The sequence below is a fragment of the Pelecanus crispus genome, chromosome 4 (genome assembly GCF_030463565.1).
Source record: "Pelecanus crispus isolate bPelCri1 chromosome 4, bPelCri1.pri, whole genome shotgun sequence".
In the NCBI taxonomy this organism is placed as follows: Eukaryota; Metazoa; Chordata; class Aves; order Pelecaniformes; family Pelecanidae; genus Pelecanus; species Pelecanus crispus.
Window position 1 is genome coordinate 41,873,535 of NC_134646.1, and position 20,052 is coordinate 41,893,586.

General features: G+C 38.1%; 1 protein-coding gene across 1 annotated transcript in view; it reads right to left on the reverse strand.

The window, feature by feature from the left end:
• Positions 1-7,655: 7,655 nt before the first annotated feature.
• The window catches only part of MARCHF1 (membrane associated ring-CH-type finger 1), a 103,070-nt gene continuing 90,673 nt past the window's right edge, over positions 7,656-20,052 (reverse strand). The window contains exons 5-6 of the mRNA XM_075709704.1: positions 12,062-12,209; positions 7,656-7,957 (exon numbers count right to left, since the gene is read on the reverse strand). Coding sequence (XP_075565819.1) covers positions 7,656-7,957; positions 12,062-12,209 — 450 coding nt within the window. The remainder of the gene's footprint in view (positions 7,958-12,061; positions 12,210-20,052) is intronic.

Below are 20,052 nucleotides of genomic sequence, written 5' to 3' on the forward strand. Positions count from 1 at the left end.
CACAATGCCCCTGGGTTTTTTTAATTGTTAACTGCAAAGTTGTTATAGCTAAAACTTAAGTTTCTTAAATTATCAGGGCTCATATTAAAGATACAAAATTTCAAACAAAAAGTAACATTTTTAACATAGAAAGCCACTTTTACATAAGAACTTTGGGTATTTTTTATGTATTTTCTAATTTGTTACACTGTACTTTGCAGTGTACTTACTGAGTTATACTTTTACTCCAGCCAGCCTTGGAGAGCTAAGACTTCTCTAAGGAACTGGCTGAATTACATTCAAACTTTCAGTAGCAGCTGAGTTGTTAGTTGTGCTGTGATTCTTGAACTTACTCCATTGATGGTCTCAGCTGGAAAGAACCAGCTGAGTTTAATTCCAGTAGCAGTATGATTTTTTTCATGTAAACAAAGCAAATGTTGATTTAAGAAAAGAAACCCCAAACAAAGCAGAAAACACTATCCTTCTTAAGGCTGGTTGTACGCAGTGGATTAATTAATTTACAGTTCTTTAGTGTTGGAAACAAAAGTGACTGAATTAATGGAACTGTTCACCATGGCGTTCCAATCTGCTCCACAAAGTTGGTTCTAGAGGGATGAGACTTGCAGCATTTGTGATGTGGAGAAACAAGCATACAATGAAGGACTTAGCCTCATTATTGTATTTTTCCTTTTTTCCGCTACCAGTGTATGTGTCAATCTTTATGGAACTCCAGGATGTGCAGAGGGATGCAACGTCAAAAAGGCAACAGGTATGAACTATTTTCTCGGCCATTGAGTAGTTCAAGGATACACTTAAAGAGTATATTATGTGTGAGGTGGTTTTTATTTTGTCTTTGATTGCAGTAGCATGTGTACTCATCTCTGTAATGACACTGCTGTGTGTAAGGACAGAGTCTGGGATCAAAAAATGTGTATGTTGGAGTCCAACTTTTAAAAAACTCTTTTTTGCTAGACAACTGGCAGATAGGCAAGAGTAGTAAAAAGGGACATTATTGGTTTTTCTCAGCAGAAAAAGTTCTCCACTTAAGGAATCTTCCAGCCTTAGTTTTCTAGTAAAGGGCCAAGAAATGCCTGTGCTTCAGAAGTATGTCAAATTGGCTGGTTTGGTCTCAGCACACTACAATGCATAGATCATATTTCTATCTTCCAGCTTTTTCAAAAGTAAAAATTCATTATAATTGACTTCCAGACTTTCTTCCTAAAAAGAAGTTAGTTATAGGAAGGTAAGAAACTTTGCTAATGAGGTGTGATTTATACACTGCAATTTAAGCTGTTGCCTTAAATAGAGCTAGCAAGATCATGTGCAGAGTTCCTATAATGAAACTCTAAATATAGTCTGATTGTGGGAGACTTACTGTAGTGGTCCTGTAATCAGGTTCCTTAGGCCTTCACTGCTTGTATTGCAAATACTGCCCATTTTTCTTAAAAGGAACAGTTTAATGTCTAACAAGTTACCTGTTACAAATGAAAAATAAAACTATTTAGACTTTCAACTAAGTTATTAGACCAGTGCCAGCATTAGTCTAAAACCAGAAGCATTTTCTAAAGAAATACAGAAAGCTGGCAGCATTCTACTAATGTCAGCTCCTATTTGTGTAAGTTCACACACAGTCAACCAAGACAGTAACATGCTGATTTGAAAATTTGTGAAGTGACAATGCCTGGGGTTTTTTTTGAATAGTGCTGATTATTGTGTTTTCATATTTTTTACCTTTGAGCTGTTTAAAAACAAAAGAAAGTTCTGTGATTCAGTTAGTAACAGTCATAAGTATTTGCAAGTCATAGAAGGGCAAGTTTGTTCCAGGGCCCACCCTTTCCAGCAGACCTGGAATCATTGTGTTCTCAACCACGGTGTAAAATTTATCCAAGGTTATTTTCTGAGCTCCATGTCATAGGTAGCAGATGTGGTACACCATTCAAAGTACTTTGGGTGAGTTCTTTGTTAACTGATGATTTTTTTTGGCTTTTAGATAAAGTTCATGCAAAACAGCCTGAATATTTGGGGGAGGAAGGTGTGAGTAAATACCGTATAGCATGTTTCTTTGTTTATGTATACACAGAGAACAGACTGAACAGAAACGTGGTTTGTGTTCTAATAGTACCCTTCATCGGGAGATTCGAACTCTTGTGTGCAAAGCAAAAAGGTATAGTGAACTATACCTCCATTCTCTTAATTCTAAAAATAAATTTGGTTCTGTTTTTCCATGTGCTATAATAAAAGGAAATGAATATATCTTTATTACTGGAATTTCTTTGGTTATGGTACTTCTGTATTATATCTTGTAGGGATTCATGAATCCATCTTTAAGTGGTGAGCTAGTTAGGGCAGCTTTAACAAAATGAACAAACTGTTGGCCTTGGATGTAGGGAATGTGATTTGTTAGAACACTTGTCCCGTGTTTTGAATGTATATTCATAGCAGTCACCAGCCATATTATGACAACTTATTCCAGCTAGAAGTGTGAGGTTTCAAAACTTAGCCCACACTCTCCACAGCTGACAACCTAGGATAGAGATACAGGGTAGGTGGATACAACCCTCTTTAGAAAACTAAATCTGTAGTTTGGTTGGAATGCTGTGTATTTATCAAGATAGTATACTTTCTTTGGTTTTACACTTGACTTAAAGTACACAGATTCTTTTATAATGCAAACATGTAATATTTCTTTTCATTAAAAAAAGCGTTTAAGGTTTTTGGAAAAGGAGAAAATCTCACCAAGTACAATTATGAAATAATGAAAAAAGAACCTGATCATTCTGACAATCTAAGGTGGGATTAGCTTTATCACATACAACAAACAGTTCATTCCAGGGCACTGCTCTCCTTACGAAGTTTTCTTCCTCCTACCCTCCTGCAGTTGAAACCCAGTACTAGTTGTCCATTTTGCTATGGATGTAAAACCAGTTGCTTTCTGGGATTTCTTTATGGAGTTGAAACCTGTTCTTATATATCCCCTTCCCAGTCTTCCTTTCTGCAAGTTAAACCACCATAGTTCTTGATAAGTGTTTTTGTACTGTGAGGTATTTTCCTGAGCGTGTGCCAAGGTGTGGTACCCAAAACTAGCCACTCTAAGCCAGCAAGTTTATCAATTTTAAGTATGCAGCTGAATATGTTGTTCACCTTTCTTGCAGGAGTGTGGTGTTGCCAATTCATGTTCAGCATGTGATGCTCTATATAACAAAGCGACAAATGTAGAATACTACAGTAATTTGGGTCATTTGTTTAATACAAATACATTTTTTTCACAACAATAAGCAGATATATTACTTCTGTTTCCCTTACCTTCTGTCTTTCAGTACACATTCACCCACAAGAACATACAATTTTTCTTTTGCAAAAGAGAGGGAGTTAAACAAGTACCACAAACTCATAGTTCCAAATATTATACACAGTAAAATATTTTCATCATAGAATAAGTTTCATTGCATTATTAGAAATTATAAATGGTTTGTTCTGGTGATGGGGAATTACAATTTTTTCTACACAACAAAAAATAAACACTGCTTACAGATACAGCAGTGTGTGAATGGCACAATTGGACTAGTTGAGAATCTTCGTAATGCTAGTGATAGTCAAAAGTGCTGTGTTTATGCCAGTTTGAAATAAACTTCATAATGCTTTTAACTTAAAACAGGAGAAGCAGCGTGCATGTTCACAGGTTAAGAGTATCTTGTTTAAAATTCCAGATCTCATCTGACACCAGATTACTTCTACCTACCTTGATTACAACTTGCTTAAACAAGAATGCAGATTAAGCTCTTCTCCGTAATGGCAGTTCAGAGCAAGGTTCTGCCCTTATGGGTTTAGCCAGGCTAAATTCCGCTGTCTGCGTGTTTGCTTGAGGTGCACTGTGGCTGCACAGGCAGTTTGATACGGATCTTATTTGATATGTGTTGTGGTTTAACCTGGCAACTATTAAACTAATATAATGAATGCTTATCACAAATTTGTTTTAACATGCTCTGGTCAGATCTGTCATTATCTCGAACCCTTCGTTCCCCATGTTGGGCACCAAAAAGGACTGTTGTGGTTCAACCTAGTAGGCAGCTAAACACCACACAGCTGCTCACTCGCTCCTTGTCCCCCCCACCCCCCCCAGTGGGATGGGGGAGAGAATCAGAAAAAAAAGAAGAAGGAAAAAAAGAAAAAAAAAAAGTTAAATTCATGGTTTGCGATAAAGACGATTTAATAGGACAGAAAAGGAAGGGAAAATAATAATAATAATGCTAAAAATATACAAAATAAGTGATGCACAATGCAATTGTTCACCACCCGCTGACTGATGCTCAGCCAGCCAGCAGCAGTCGCTGCCCCCCCTGGCCAACTCCCCCCCCAGTTTATATACTGAGCATGATGCCATACGGTATGGAATATCCCTTTGGTAAGTTTGGGTCAGCAGTCCTGGCTGTGTCCCCTCCCAGCTTCTCGCTGGCAGAGCATGAGAAGCCGAAACCAGGACAATATATCATTTTCATTAAAAAGTCTTAGAATGTGTCTTAAAACTTTCAGTATACTGTTTTTTGCAGGATAGAATCCTGTGGTCATTCATTAAGTTAATACAGAAAATTGTGCTTTGTGTGGGAATAAAAAAACATTTGTTGATAAGCAGCTCCCTAGTGTCTGTATTGGTGCACCTTCCTTATCATGCAGACCTGTATGCAAGGCATGTTGGTGTGAATAGCTCCTTGCCCTCTTGAAGAGGAACCAACCTGCTTCAGAAACAAATTCCAATCCTGCATGAAATCCCTGAAAGCTCTAGAATATCCGCTGCACCTAAGAAGAGAAAAGCATGCACGGGCTAATACTGTAATGCTTTAAAAGGTTAAATACTGCTTCGAGCCTGCTGTAATCTCTCTTGCTGCTGAGTTGTCTCATTGCTGTCTCAGCAGACACTGTCCCATTTTGCTCCTTTTCCTGCTGTCCAAATTAATATTTCAAAGGGAGAGGAGGAATTTCAGCTGAAGTCTTTCTCCATTCTTATAGCTAACTAACTGTAAGCTCAGTTGCACATGTAGTTGAGTGCCAAAATAGTGTTTCGAAGGTGAAGTTGTTAGTATAAAATTTTGCAAGTTGGCTGTTCTGTTGCCGACTATCCAGTGTCTTTTTAAAAATGTACAGTAATCTTGTTGGATGCTATAAATTTGCTTTCAGAAGCCTCAGGCATTTTTTTTCTTTGAGTTGAATTTTATACTTGTTCAAGAAAACCCAATGTGAATTAGTCTCCACTAAACTGTCAAAACTGGGGATAGCGTACTTTCAGTGGGGTCATGATGCTACAGCAGCTCAAAGAACAAGCTGGCTGAAGAAGCAGGGTGACTGTCACTTAGTAAGAAACTTTCTGATTATTTCAGAAAGCTCTTAATTCTCTTCCATAATAATGTTCCTTGTCAGTCAATCTGGCTATGATTCATCAGGTTTTATTGTAAACATCATTCCAAACATTTAGATGCAGCTAGTAATTTTAAGTGTCTAACTTCAGATATCATGAGATTCACTTTTTAGCAAGTAGATTTACACTTTTTGAAAACCATGCCTTTGCAGACTATCTTAAACGTGCAGTTATGAGGCATTCCTTAGGTACTGTCGTCATTTTCTGAAGACCACCTGAAGTCTCCTCCACAATTACAAAGAGGGAAATTATTTGGTTACTCTTCTGTATCATTTCAAATGAGAAGCTGCTACAATTCCAATTTTCACTTGTATAATTGGAAAGTTATCTGATATGAAAAGTGCGTGTCATTATGCGAAAAAACTTAAACATTAATCCAACTCACCTGGAGTAACTTAGAGCAAATATTAATATGTATTTAGGGCCTGTTCAAGCACCAAGATTTTGTGTCCTGTCTAGACAGATGACAGTCACTTAGTCACAGCCAATTTACATGAGCAATTCCAATACAAAAGAACATAATGGTCTGATAAAAAACACATTTTTTGCTACTACTGCTACTTCCAGTATTCCCTGAGCCTTAAGCCAGTAAACACATTCACAAAGGAATGCCTAATATATAAACTCCAATAGATCTTAGGCCCAGCACCCTGGATATTTGCAAGAATGGGATGATTCTGCTATTTAACTGTAGATATTTGAATGTGTAAAGAGGAAATTTACCATCAGAAACTGCAACTTCTGTAGAAATCTAGTTCACTTGTAATTGTCGCAGATTTCCCCCTTTGAATGAACCTGTGCTCTCCTATCCTCCTTACTCTGGTTCTTTATTTGCTTTTCCTCCTTTACCTAAATACAAGATCAAAAAAGAACTTTTAACTTTTTTTTTTTTCAAATATACATTACGTTCAGGCCCCAGACTTGTCCACGCCAGTCCGTAACTACTCCAAGTCAATACTTGCTGTTGGGTCCTGATGGTAAACATCACAGGTATGAGAAGTGAATCACAAAATTGGTTCTTTATATATAATTCACCCCGTTGGACACAGTATTGTATCTACATTCATTTATCTATTGCACCCTTTAATGCTATTCACACTTCATTTTTATATGAGAATGCTCAAAACACGAAGGTAACAACTGAACTGTTGAATCTCTAACACCTCAAGTTTACCTGTACAGAGGGAAACCAGTGATTTATTTTTTCAATCAGGAAGATAAAAACTAACTTTTCAGAACAAGGAGATAAAAACTAATGTTCTCTTAAGATACGTAGGTATATTCTCTTATGTCTACTTTTTGTATCATGAATCTTAAAAAATAAAACCAAAAGTGGCTCCCATCTTCCCTATGTGTCATCCTTTTTCAGACCTCTGATAATATGCAATTTACTTTTGTGTGATTCTGCAGTAAACTGCATTTTTTTTCATTTATAGTTCTGCCTCAAAACTTTGCTTATCCAATTTACGTCTAATTCACTCTTATCAAGTAAAATAAACAGCTGAGCTGCTCTTCTAAATGTGTATCTACAAATTCTCTCCTTTTGCTGACAGCTATACTTAAAATATCTGTAGCTTATGGAGACATGAGTTTATACTGGTTGGAATTGCCTTCTTTTAAAAAATTCAGGCGTATTTAAAAACAATGCTACCCTTCAAATGTTTCACATATCCTTAGTTGACACAGCTGCCCAAACGTTCAGGCTCCAGTGCAGTCACATGAATGTGTGTTACCGTATGAGGCTTAGAGAGTGAGTGCTGCGATACAGCTCTTCATCCTTCAATTCAGTTAATGCATATAACTTGATTGGTACCCTTTTGAAATGTATCTTTAAGACGATAAATAGCAAATACAACTTCTAGTAGTAAACAGATGAAAGGTTTTTGTTTTCTGTAAACAAAATGATTACATCAGGTCTGTTTCTACTTTCCCAGCCATCCAATTTAAAAAAAAAAAAAAAAAAAAAAGGTACTCTTGTCACATTGGTTTGGCATTGTCTGTTAAACCTGTTCTCTATTGCACTTTCTACACTTCCACTTTCACTACACTTGCTGACTAGTTGAGAAACTACTTCACGAACGGTCACATTCCATACAGTAACAAGTTGCTTTGCTCGATCCATTTTCCTTGTAGGGTTTTGCTTTTTGTGGGGGTTTTTTTGTTTTTTTAACTGAAAAAATGCACAGTCATTTCTACTCTCTTTTAGCATTTGTAGTGTAGAAAACACTATGCCTTATTCTGCAAGGAAGAAACACTGCTGCCTCTGTCAAACTGGCATGACCTCAGATGTCGTTTCTTCAGCTGCCGGATGAGAGTTTGTACCTGTCTGTGCTATTGGCACGACCACTGCGTCTTTGACGTCCGAGGTCTGAGTGCACGAAGAGTTCTTCTCCTCCATTTTTTTGGCGGTGTCTGGGCAGTTCTGAACAAAGATCACTCTGTTGTAGGCTTTCAACCTGCGCCACAGCTGAACATAAACCTTACACTGCACGTACATGAAGACCAGGCCCCCCGTGAATCCAATGGCCACCACAACGAGTTTTGTCCAAAATGGCCATTCAAGGACACCTTTGAAATAAAATGGTTATATTTGTTACCATTGTTATACATTGAATATCAAGGACTGAGTTCCAGTAAAATATTTTGAAAAGCCACTTGCTAAGAATTCCCAGGTATGTATTGGGGCAGTTGTGGCTCAAGTAGAAAACAGCAGCAGTTTCCTATCCCATAGGCCAGCCAAGAAACTACATCTGCCTCCCACTTTTTACTGACTTCACCACAATTTAGTCAAATAAGAAATGCAAGGCCACTGTCACAAAGGAAGCATAATGCTTGATACAGTCAAAACCAAAACATTTTACTGTTCTTCAGTAATATCCCTGTATTCAATAGCTTGCTTAAGCAAAAATACAAATACCAAAACAGAGATAACTGGATATCTAGAAATATTACGCACATCTTCAACAACTGTTTTTTTTTAATCATGCTAGAAGCATGATCCTGCTTAGGGTACCTGGAACACCAACATTTACAATATTATTACCTGGTCCTAGCTTCATCCTGAAGCCAGGTTATAGTAAAAAAAGGCTAGTGGAAAGGGCTCTTAGCTCCTGCATCACTTGCCTTCATTGGCTTCTTTTTCCTGCTGTCTGTGCAACCCCTGGCCCCTGTGCCCCCCCCCCCCCCCCCCGCCAAACACACCTATATCAAAAAGCAGAATCTATATTCCCATGTACTAAAAAAGTAACTTTACAGTTTTTGGTGTATCTCCTTACTTTTCTCATTGCATTGATCAATCACATTGATATTTACAGAAAAATATATGGCTACTAACACAAAAAAAAAAAAACACCCAAAAAAAAAACCCAAAAAAAACCCCAAAAAACTAGAGATGAGAGCATTTGAACTTGATTATGATACGACTAATGTTAAAATTATTTGCTTTGGCCTAGATGTGGTCTTAAGATTTTAACAAAATAAATTAATGTTGTATTAAGAACAGCCTTCTCCTCATTAATATTTGATTAATATTAATCTGTTTTTTTCAACCATTCAGTAGCGTAACATAAAGGAACAGCTACCAGCCTTCCCATTACACATTGCCTCATCACATTTAAAGATGAAATGCTTTACATAAGAGTCAGAGCTCTGTATCAATGCTTAAGCCGTCAGGCTGAACAATCTGAAGAGGTTTGTTGGTTCTCTGTGGACGGTCTTTGAATAACGTTTTGCTCAATGAGAGTAGCATTCAAGGTGCCTTGCAGATGCTGTATTCAACCACTGGTGATATATCACAACAACTTGGTGATATTTGTGAGTTTTACCCAAGTTTTACACAGGGAAGAAATTTTTGCCACAGGCAGGAAAGCAATCTGCGTTCCTTTAGGACTCAGCAGAATAGCTTCAGTGAAGAGCCAGTCTCGACTCCTAGACCTGGTAACCTGGACTCCTCAAAAGCAAGTCTTTTCTTTTAGCCATCTCTGTGAGTCTCAAGATTCTAAGTATCCCCTTTACTGTTCAACACTGTTAAATAGGAACTGGGCTTTTAATTAAATAAAAAAATAGAGACCAAAAGAATATTAATTATTGCAAAAGCACACAAAAATGTTTGAAGTAGCTGTAGTTTTCCCTGTCATGGTAACTGTTTGGTAGTACTTAGAAATGGTAACAATGTATTAAGTGATGGTGCTAGCCAATTAATTTTTTTGTTTTAATTTGCAGCAAAATGAAAGCATGCAAAGATCATGTAAATCACTTTATCTCCTTAACCACTATTACTCTGGCTAGTTGAACTTGCCAGGGACAAATCCTTTTATATTTGTTAAATTTGTTCACAAAACGTTTGTCATGCCTTTCTTCAATCCCCTGTTCCTGGGACAAAAGAAAGAAACAAAGAATACTTTGCTAAGGTGTCATATCCAGTGATGTGGTTTTTTTCTTTTTTTTTCCCTTTAATAACTGTTTTTAAAAATCACTGTCTCTCTCTTGCTCTTAATTATGAAAACAGCATGGTTTCCATCTGACTAAGCCCCATCAGTGGGTAACAACACCTAGAACCAGCAGGTCACAGGCAGATTGCTGAGCTCAGAAGAAAGAGGCTGAATAAATGGCTCAGCTTTCCTTCAGAGTTTCTTCCACCTCTTAGCAGTAAAGATGTGCTGCTGCTTCTTCCATGGTAATACAGGAAGCATCATTTTTTGCTTAACTGGTATGGCGCAGTGAATCTTGTACCTTTCAGTGTATTCCAGGATTGCCATATTTTCACAGACTCGAGCTTTCTTAGGAGAGACAAAGCTCAGCTAAGCCTAGACCTGTTTTTTCATGCAGAGCAAATTTATGTGAAACTTGATTCCCTACCACTGGCACCACATAAATGCTAGAATATTTAAAATATATTCTAAATTTAAATAAATTCTAAATTCCTTTCTATAGACCAGTGACAGGTTTACCAATTAAGGGTAAATTCTTATTTATTTGCATCACATGCTTTTATAAGGAGAAGAAGAATCCCTTTAAATATTTTGAGACATACATTTAAAAAGGGATTTTTAAATTTACAGTATATTAAGAAACAGTACTAGTATTATTCAGGGCTTTCAGTTTTTCTCCTCCTCAAAATATGTTTATAAAGTGGTCTTCCTTCACTGTGCACTGTCTTTTTCTCACCATTTCCCATTTAAACAGAGATAATGGAGAGAAAAGCAAACTACATATATGTCTCTCACCTCCACCCGAAATACACATTTGATTTTGTAAAAGTACCCCCCCCCCCCCAACAAGCAAATTTTGGGGCAAAAGAGTTCTCTTCACACACACTTATCTTTGCATGTTGTATGTAGCTCCAAGGCATCTCTTTGTCCATTTTTTTAGTGTGGAGAATCATCGATTACATTTGGCAAACACTGAATTCTACACAAATTGTAAATATTTTGAGCCTAGCAGGATTAATTAATGTGATTCTTATGCATTTTATACAGCAACAAAAATTCATGTTAGCTGTTTTGTTGTGTAAATTCAGCTAATCCACAGAAATACCTTTCCCCTTTTTAATGACTAGTGTGGCAGTTGTACTCATAAATAGAAGTTCAAAGCCATTCCTTCTGTCCTCAGGGCCATTTTTTTTGAGATGAAAAACAGGGTTACCCATTTAGAAAGAATGCAAAACAAGACTTTGTAGTATACATTTGTCTGTGACTTCCTGAGGCTTGTTATATATTTTCGGCTCATAGGCAAGAAAGGCAAGCATCAGGAGTATCATCAAATATTTATCTAACTAGCAAGGCACAAAGCTCTGCCTGTTTTGTCTTCCATGTTAACTCCAGAGTATAGCACAAAGCTAGAGACCTTTGTCCCTCTACTGTGCTTAAAGTTAATTCAGATCAAACCTCAAAAGCTTTTTATCCTCTTCATCATCATGATCATTTTTAAGACTAAATTTAAGACCGAATAGACTTAGACTTGAAATGGAAAACAGTAGTTCAGTTTGGAATATAGTTTCCACATATGGTAAGTATTGTCCAAAAAGAAACCTACTTATGTTAAACATGCATTTTGTTACTCATGCCCAGTTGGGTTTTTGGTATCTCCACAGATGGAGACTCCGCGGCCTCTCTGTTCCAGTGTTTGACCACCCCCACAACAAACACAACTGGAACATGGACATTCACAGTGAAATTCTGTTCGAAAGGACACAGGAATGGTTTTCTGTGCTACTTCAGTCCCACATGAAGGACTAACACAGCTGGAACACAGTCTCTTGGAAGTTCATTAGGAAGCTGGTTGTTGAAAGGGCTCTATTGTGTTTTACAGGATATCGAGATTCAAGTGGGTAATATAAATAAATTGCTATTTTATGACCTGAACTTGCACTAAGCTGTTTGAATTTGACTCATCTTTTTTGTCTGACCTTTAGAAATATCTAAATAATGGGAGATTAAGCTAGAAGAACCAGCAGGCTAGTTAAGCTGTTGCAATGATTACACTAAGTAGACATCTCTCTGCAGGGACATAACATAAGCTTTTAACACTGATGCAGTCATTACTTCTGCATTAAAGCATTTGATGTAGCCATGTATCAGTGAGCTGTTAAGAACAGAATGTGACTGGTTACATAGCTGCCTTCCAAAGCCATCCATTGCATTATCAAGATTGAAGAAGGTAAAAGATACTTACCATTATCATTGCCTTGTTTAATTTCCTCAGCGGTTCTATCAATTAAAACATACAATGACCAAACAACACAGGTAATTGCAATTACATGGAATGTGACTGAACAAACTATTTTCCTTCTCTCACTTGTCGTCATCTGTAGTTTCTCCCACTGTAATTTAGGGAAAAAAAAAAAGAAGAAAAAAAAAAGTAATTAAAAAAAAAATCAGACTTGTAAAATTTTACAATAAACTGATTAGGCCATTCTGGCTCTTTCTACCAAAAAACCAAGCAGTAATAAAGTTAACAAATCCTTTTATTTTGCTAATACACATTACAGTAGTATGTGCATTGTCACTGTGAAATTCATAATGATCTCATTTTCACAGATTCAGAGGAATGAAGAGTTCTGTTCTGTTTCTGTCTGCTTGCGAGTGACATCTAAAGTTATTGCAGTACAGCCACAACACGTTAATAGACAGGTAAAAAGCTCGATATTAATTTTCACTTTACCTGATGCACACTTCTGGTGATGAGAGAAGAAAAAACCCAAACATTAGCTTGTAAAACTTAAAAACTATTCTCACCTATTCTCAGCTGCTTAAAATTAAAGGAATGAAGTTGTGGAACAGTCTTCCTATAAAATAAAAGTGTAAGAAATACAACTGCATTGAGGATTAAATTCAATAAACTTGAAAAGATGAGTATGTGGAAATGATTGTACACAATAGCAGCCAAACAGCCTCAGTAATGCAAGAAAGGATCTTCCAGGCACATGCTTGTGAATTATGGCACTAAATCCTAGCTTAAGTTAAGATGAAGTAGGTTATTCTCTCCATTTGAACAATGCAACTCTTGAGGCGATTTTCTTTTAATCTCACTTGTGGAGACATCATTTTTTTCGGCACTTCTTTAAACTAAAACCCTTCTCTACTAAAATGCTCGCCTTTGAAAACAGATGAAAGATGAAAAGATGAAAAAAACATACGACATTTAAAAGCAAAAATGCCTCAATTCCGATGAGTAATCTCGGAGTCAGTCACTAGCATCCGATGAATGAAACGAGTGCAAACCACAATACAACAGTGCCACCCCTCTGCAGTCGTGCTAACGCAAGACCGAAGGGTGCTCCAGCATCCATGCCACAGCACTGGCCACCGCCACAGCAAAGCTGCTCCTCTGCTTACATGGCCCTTTGGCACACTGGGGCTGCAGCTCCTCAAAGTTTCCAGGTGCTAAGGCTGGATCAAAAAATTTATTTTGAAGGTATAAGTTCGGCTTTGTTTTCCTTGTTTGGTGTTTTTTTTGTTTTGTTTTGTTTGGGTTGGTGGTTTGTTTTTTTTTTTTTGTGGCTGTTTTTTTTTTTAATTGTGGTTTGGTTTTGTGAAATAACAAATTTCCCTAAATTGCTTATGGCTAGCGTTAGAGATGGCATCTAAGCTAGACAGTTGGACTTTAACCGGAACCAACATGGCATTCTTCTAGTCTGAATACTATTTGCTGTCTGGTCACATTTCGAAGGAGCACAAGTGCAGTAAAAGCTGAGGAATGTCAATGCAATGTCACCAAGAAGGCTAACTCTCAGAAATGCTTCTTCCTGCCATTAATTTTAGAGTGGTACATACCAGGCCAAACAAATTTCATTCTTTAATGGCAGTTAACACTTGCATGTTTCAGAGCTGCTGCCTCAAAACACAGTCTCTGGAGCATTTTCTAGCCCTTGCAAGAATTTCACTAACACAAGGCTTAAATAACTGTTTAGAAGAACTGAAATATTTCCTGAGTAATATACAAAGAGACAGAGCTAGCAGTTTATTTACCAGCTGATACCTCATTTCAGTTCCTGACACATCTAGTTAGGAGTGAAAACTAAGCTTGCTGGGTTTTGTATGGCAGTCTGGAAAAATGGGAGGCATTAAAAAAGAAGTAATAAAACAAAAAACCTCAGAACCTTATATCAATTGTAGTTCATGTAGGTAGTATTCAGCAGTCAGACCAGACAGTCACTATTCTGAGTCACGAAATCAACAGACAAACACTGTAGTCAGACCAGACAGACTGTGGCATTACCATCACAGTCTTATCATATCATTACAGTCACCAGGTTACACAGCATTTGACCTGGAGACTTTCATCCTTTTTGCAGTGAAAATTCAATTCAAGCCTTGCAACAGGCTTTCTTTCCAAAGAAAAAGTTGTCTTTGTCCAGATGGAAGAAAGGATTTTACCTTAACCCTTCACTTACCTGTGGATGTTTTGTGAGAGATCAATGTTGAACATAAGGAAGAATGAATTGTGTTCTTAAAAAGAAATTTTCTGTCATCTCAACTCTGATGCTACACAGAAGATTCTGTGCTAAATTTTCATTGTCATGTGTACCTGCAGTCTCATTATAGCCATTTTACTCTCTGTAACATACAAAAACCTTACAGTGTTGATCTGAATGCCCAGTCAAATAAAGCTTTTTCATCTGGAATTTTAAAGTCAAAGAAGAATGCTGGCCCCATTACTCTAAATGTAAACATTTTGTAGGTGGAAAAAAAAAAAAAAGACAAAAACAAATGACCAACAGGCAGGATAGGCAAATAAAGGAACAAGCTCACAGATGTCTGCTGAGATTTACAAGAAAGGTATATCAGGAGAGGGAGCTAGCAGAAACACGCTAAAGTGGGCCTTTTTTTCTAACATCCCGTGATCAAACCCAGCCAGAAAACAAGCCAAGGCCTACTGGATTCTGCTTTCTCTCTCTGGCCCCTTTTCTTCTCCCACAAGACAGCATGCCTGTGTGTCTGTTCTACCCACACACGCATTACCACACCTGAAACAAGCTGGCTGGCAGCAGGCTGGGAGAGGCTACCAGGGCAGGGTGGTTGTGGAACTGGAAGACTACGGAGCCACCCCATACTCCCAGTTGGGATACAGGAAAGGAACATGGACCAAGGAGAGACTCCCGCTCACACAGACAGATGCAGGGGGATTTAGAATCATAGAATCATAGAATCATCTAGGTTGGAAAAGACCTTTAAGATCATCCAGTCCAACCATTAACCTACACTACCAAGCCCACTCTAGACTAATCAAGGGTAGACCAGACTAAACCATATCCCGAAGTGCCACATCAGAGTTCTTGGGAGAATTTTACAGCTCTTAGTGTCTCCCAAAGCTGCACTTCTGTTTTGCCCTGCCCTAGCTGCAGTCCCAGTTCTCCTCTCAACTCCAGTCATCATGGGCTGAGCTCAGAAGGGGGAATTCAATTAAACTTTGTGCTCTAATCGTGGTGATCCCTGTGGTAGCTGAGGTAATTTTCCTGTCCTACTCACATATTTTAGCTTGGCTGAACAGGGAGTACTATGTGACTACTGTCACTCTCTACTAGACAAGTGATGTTAGTAGGTAAGCCAGCAATTTAAGTTGCCCTGGAGCAGAAAACTGCAATTCACTATTTTAGGATTTTTGCAATAGGGTTAAATGTAAAATTTAACTGCTAATGTTAGCACAGACTTGCTTGGATAAAAGCACAGTTACGTGAAATAAAAATTGCTTGAAAGTCCATAGCAAAGGCTATGAGACAACAATATATTGAGCAGTGAAAGCATCGGCCCCTTTTACTTGTGCTTTATAATGCAGTCCTCAATATAGCTTAAAGTTGGGTGGGTAAGTTTGGCAGGTGCTACCATATCACACAGCACATTAATGCCTCGAACCACTGATAAATTCACCCCCGCTGTATTCTGAAGCTTCTGCAGTTCTCATGGCTCTCTACATTCATGATGGCAAGATAAAAATAAATTGCATCACTTTTTATTGTCTTCATCAGTGATGTAGAAAAATGTCCAACCACCAGGTTGATGACACTGTGACATGCCATGGGTAGAATATCAGATGCCACCAAGAACAGAAAAATAACACAAAACTAAGTGCCCAGATGCAATTTTCCTTGGAAACGTATATGTTAATACTCCTGAGATGCTCTAGAGACTGGAAGGACAGAAAGAAATGTAAGACTGCAACAGCCAGAGGAGACATTTATAATGACTTGCAAATTATTGAGTCACTAAATTGATAGACAAACACTGTAGTTTTTGCCCAGCCTCCTCCAAAGTGCCCCTTCACTGTTGTACATCCAATTGTCACCACCCACAGATTCCTTAATCCTGGCAGCAATACACACAAAGGCTGGAAATCATCACAGATGCAGATGGTTTCATGTCCTGCAACTGCAAGCAATCGCATAAATTATCATTTTGCTCCACAGAACAGGTGTGCTAAAACACTTCGTAACATCTAACAATCACAAGACCTTTTACACAAGTCACCAAACAAATCCACAATGCAACAACACGTATCCCGAGAAGAAAGCTTGAAATATCCCCAGCCCCCTTTTTATTTCCTGAATAAGCTTTCTGAACATTACACTTGCACTGTGCTCTGCAAACCACTGGAGGGTGGTAGGAGACTGTCTGCCTGCTTCAGAGGTTCCTACCAAGAAGCCGAAGTGTCAAAGGAAAGAAGCTGGATTGTAAATGTGATCAGAAACACTCCTCCCACCGCAACTACTACTTACAGCTACTTCTAAAACACGAGGTGCACCTCAGCCTGAATTCCTATGCTTTACTGCCAGAGAAGTTTGTAATAAACTTGAAAGTAGCAGCTGTAAAACTGTACCCTGTTCTAGGTTTCTACCTCACGTTTTGGTTTTATTTCTTAAAGACTACCTCGCTCTGAACCTTAAAGGGAACAGTTACTGATCTCATAACCTGCTCTTGCAATTACAAAATGTAGTCATGAGTCTCCTGGGGAAAGAAAAAAAAACTTTTAAAAAAGGGGAAAAAAATTAATAGCCTACTCACATGGAACATCTAAATCATATGTAGCCACCCACTTCCCTTTCCTGTAACACAGTCTGAGAAAATCCCTGATATTTATTTAAAGGACCAAAATTTGCCTCCCTGCATGTCACTTCTAATAAAAGCTTGGTTAATCAATATGCAAAAAATAAATATGGGTATTTTTTAATATCCTCTGAAAACAAGTTGTCTGCAGATGCTGCTTCATATCTTAGAGATCCCAATACAGCCTCTCCTCTTATAGACAGAAGTAAATCTGCAATTTTAATTCCCTCCCATAATTAAGCTTTCTGCAAAGTGGTTTCATGATGGTCCAATGCAGAACCAAAAGCTTCACACTGCTCACGCAAAAGCTGTTACCGCACCACAGAACTGCACTCTGCAAACTTCGCTGCTTGTGTTCCTGTTCCCCACCCTCAGATTGTAGATTTAATGTTTGCCTGCCCCCATCCACCATTTTCTGTCCGCATGTTGCCTCCTGCTAGTGGTAATCTTCTGTCACATGGGCCACAAAATTTTGTCTACATAGATTTCCTGAAGCAACTCCATATCTACTGCAGGTTTGCAGATTCACACCTTTACAACCGAAGGTCTCTCTCCTGCACGGGCTCATCACTGAGAATGCCAAATTGAAGGTCAAGTTAATGGGCTGCTTTGCAGCATGCTACGAATGCTGGGACTTTTAACTCCTGGGTATTTTCAGGAACCCTATTTTTAAAAACTTCATGTAAGGAGGCCTGACAGGGGAATCTGGTAGGGGCATGACATTGCTAATAATAGATATATCTCCCATTCTGACATTTTTCTCCCTATCTGTCATTTAGCAAAAAAATTACAACAAATGTAATGTAAACAGCACCCACAGCTGGAAGGACTTCCTTCTGCTATCACCTAGAGCTAAAGTCATCATGCAATCTTTTCTGAATTCTTTCTACAATCTAAAGAAAGACTTTGAGCCAACTTCTATCTTGAAATAATCATGCCTGCAAAATTAAGTCTAAAATTATTTACTAGGGACTGTTGTAGAAACTGCAGTCTGCACACAGGTTAGGAATACACAGAAAACGTCTTTCTTATCTCAAACCAGGCCTGAAGGATCTAGCCAGCACTTTTGAAAAAAGGTCTTAAGAACTGGAGCAGTGTATATTGAAGTGAGCTAAGCAGTGAAGATATGTCAGTAGTCTGAACATGTAGCTCAGAGTTAGTTATTTTCTGTGGTTTAGGGAGGGTTTTCTGGTCACTTGTTGCAGTACTAATTGGCTCAGGCTCCACAGTAAACTGTTCACTACTATCAACCTACCAGCTGGCGGAAAGCAGCTGCAATGGTAGTTTGCAGGAACAGAATTTGTGCAGTAGGTGGAGGAGGAAGAAATAATAGTAATAAAGGACAACAGGGCTCCACACATCAGGAGAACAAAATAGCCTTGTGCAGATTTGAAGTGCTGATGAGAGATGAGACTTCAAACCTTGTAATTTCAATAAAAGCATTTTGGGCCACTCTGTGCCATCTAAACAACATGTGGTTACAGCCTGTGCCTGAGGGACTGCATCTTAAAGAAGGACAAGGCATGCCTCACTGCATCCTGCTCCAAGACAAGAAGTGCCCCTCATACAGTCCAACAGAATGTGCCAGGTCTGATGGCTGAAAAGAGAAGGTTTGGGCCATGAAAACACCTCCTCCATATTCTTTTCCCCAAACACCCCCAGGGCACATTCAGAGAGGAAGAACTGAGCAGGTTCACAGAAAACACAGAAAACATATTTGCCCTTGCCTTTTGTCAAAAGATACATCCCAGAGAAGAAACTCTTGTAAGGATCAATAATAGAAGACCAGAATTAGACCCCTGCTACATTTGCCACTGAACACAAAAATAAAATAGATTTTAAAAATCCCATGTCGTATGGTGCATCATATGGCCATATCCATGCACAATCTTGCTTTGATCTAGTTAGCTCATTAGACGAGCTGGTACAAATCCTTCTCTGGCAAACCTGTCTGAAGTTTACCTAAAATCTGTTTCTGTCCCTAGGTGACACTAAACAAACCTGGTTACACTAAACAAACCTGGTTGGAATTCACATGAATGTCTGTGGTGTATTTAAAACACCTATCAAAAGTTTCAAACTGAACAAGAAATAGGTGCACTTCTAAAGACAAACACACTTTAATTCACTTTTATATGTGATACGCATGCGTAGAGTAATAAAAGAACTACATAATGAAAAATCTCACTTTGATAAACACCTTAAGATTATCATCTGCAAAGAACTAATAATTCAGTTTTATCAAAATCAAGACAGTGCTATATTTCTTTTTTTGACAGAAGAGCTGGACTTTAGCAATATAATCAGTATGCACTCTTCACAAACATGCAATTTTTAGCTGTGTATGTCATAAATTAGCAGACCCTTAAAAAGTATAAATTAGGGATATTAAGTAATTTGAGAAGATAATTTCTAAAATGAAGTATCTGTTTTTGCAATCTGGAAGTACTATTGAGAATACTTTTTGTACTATTGAGAATACATTTACCAACTAGAAGAACTTCAGTACCTGCATCCTAATCACCCCAATGCAGACTAAACAAAAAAGTGCTAAGCTTTAGAAATACAGGAATAGCCAGACCTCATGTCCCTCTCATCCAATTCTGTCTCACACAGAGGCCAACACCAGATGCTTCAGAGAAACGTGCAAGAAACCCCGTGGCAAGTAATTATAGCATAATCTCTCCATATTGGAAGCTTCTTCCTAGTTCCCATCTGCTAGAAATTATTTTACACCAATATATGGAATGCAAAAGTACTCTACAAAGTGTTTACTTTCCAAGAATCCTCTTTGAATGCTGAAACAACATTAACCAATTCTTTATTCAATAGAGGTCTACGTGATCAGCCTTCAGTACTATCATGAGCTTCTCTTTTACAATTGCTGTTTCTTTTCTTGCCTTATAAGCTATCTTAGAAAAGGATCATTATCTCCTAGCACAGTACGCTTCAGCTACCTTATCTAAAAAGATAATCCTGACAGATAAACTGCAGGTGAAACATTAAATCACTGGTCAGGACTGAACTATCACCATAATGCAAAACTATGGGGAATGTCTGGTAGTAAGAATAAGAGGTACACATCTAGAACTCTAGAAGAGATTTACTTGAGGTGCCTGGGCA